The sequence below is a fragment of the Galeopterus variegatus genome, unplaced genomic scaffold (assembly GCF_000696425.1).
Source record: "Galeopterus variegatus unplaced genomic scaffold, G_variegatus-3.0.2 Scaffold1528, whole genome shotgun sequence".
Lineage (NCBI taxonomy): Eukaryota > Metazoa > Chordata > Mammalia > Dermoptera > Cynocephalidae > Galeopterus > Galeopterus variegatus.
In genome coordinates, this window is record NW_007727639.1 from 149,468 (window position 1) to 150,670 (window position 1,203).

Genomic DNA, 1,203 nt, shown 5'->3' on the forward strand with positions numbered 1-1,203 from the left:
GAATGTCTTACAGGCATCTTAAATTGAGCATACCTAAAACCACATTCTTTTTATTTTCTCACATTTCCTGTTTCCCATTTCCTTTTGCTACCCCCTTTACCACCTTTGGCTATTACTATTTCCAGGATTCACTTTAGAGGTCTTTGGTTATTGGCTACCTGAAGTAATTGGACTAACTTACTTTGCAGGTTACACAAATGCCAAGGATCATAGTTCCTTCCTTTTGCACATTTCCTGTAGTTCCCTTGTGAATCCCTGAGTTTCATGGCTTTATAGACACCTCTTGATGCTAAAGTACTGGGGAGAACTTTTTGTAGTGCAATAGATAGGCTAATACAGTGTGTAAGAACAGACTTTGGAACCTGTTTGAGTCCTGATTCTGCTGTTTAACTGCTATAATCCTGGGCATGACATGTTCCCTTAATGTAGAATAGAAATAATACCTACAATAATAGCATTGTTGTGAAAATGAGATGGAATGAACCTTAGTATATTTTGAATGCTTAGTAACTAGTGCCTCTGCTACTTAGTCCCTTAAAGCAGCCTGGGGGATATGGTGTAAGAAAAGTTTTCCATCTTTCATCACGTATTTGTTACTGTGACATTCACCAAGGGAAAGTTGTTTCCCTGATATTCCCTAGTGTTTAAGTAGGAACATCTTCTGCTTTAAGTTCTTTCTGTATGCTTTTCTGTGCAAATTTCATGATGTCACTTGGTGGACACTCAGTTCCTAAGCCTGTTTTGATTTTACAGCAGTTTAAATGAAACAGGTAGATAGTGTTTTACCAAATAAAAGGTACCTAAGAAATTTTACCTTCCATGCTTATTTTAACAGATTTCTTGAAAAGACTTAAAAGTTGTTTTTAGAAAAAAATTAACTGAAAGATTTTTTTTTTTAGAATTTCTGCAAGGAGGGAATAAAGAGTGCATCATTGAAGGATTTATGTCTTGCAGACAAAAGACGCATTGCAAACTTAATTAAAGAACTGGCCAGGTGAGACAAAAGCTTATATGAAATGCATTATTGTACTTGCATAAGAGAGACAGGTCTTTTTGAAAACATAAAATTACAAATATGTTTTTATGTCATTATGTCATTGATCTTATGGGAGCAAAGACTTTTAGAAAAAAGATATCCTGTGGTACCAAAGAAAACTGCCAAAAAAGGCTAAAAAAATATATATGTTTATATATACTGGAAGC

At 34.7% G+C, this 1,203-nt stretch overlaps 1 protein-coding gene across 3 annotated transcripts in view; it reads left to right on the forward strand.

The window, feature by feature from the left end:
* KIAA1328 (KIAA1328 ortholog) overlaps nt 1–1,203 on the forward strand; it is a 227,412-nt gene that overhangs the window by 12,308 nt on the left and 213,901 nt on the right. For all 3 annotated transcript variants that reach the window (XR_550841.1, XR_550842.1, XM_008577535.1), the window contains exon 2: nt 900–994. Coding sequence is in view for 1 of the 3 variants with exons in the window: in XM_008577535.1 (XP_008575757.1) it covers nt 900–994 (95 nt within the window). In the remaining 2 variants the exon portion in view is untranslated. The remainder of the gene's footprint in view (nt 1–899; nt 995–1,203) is intronic.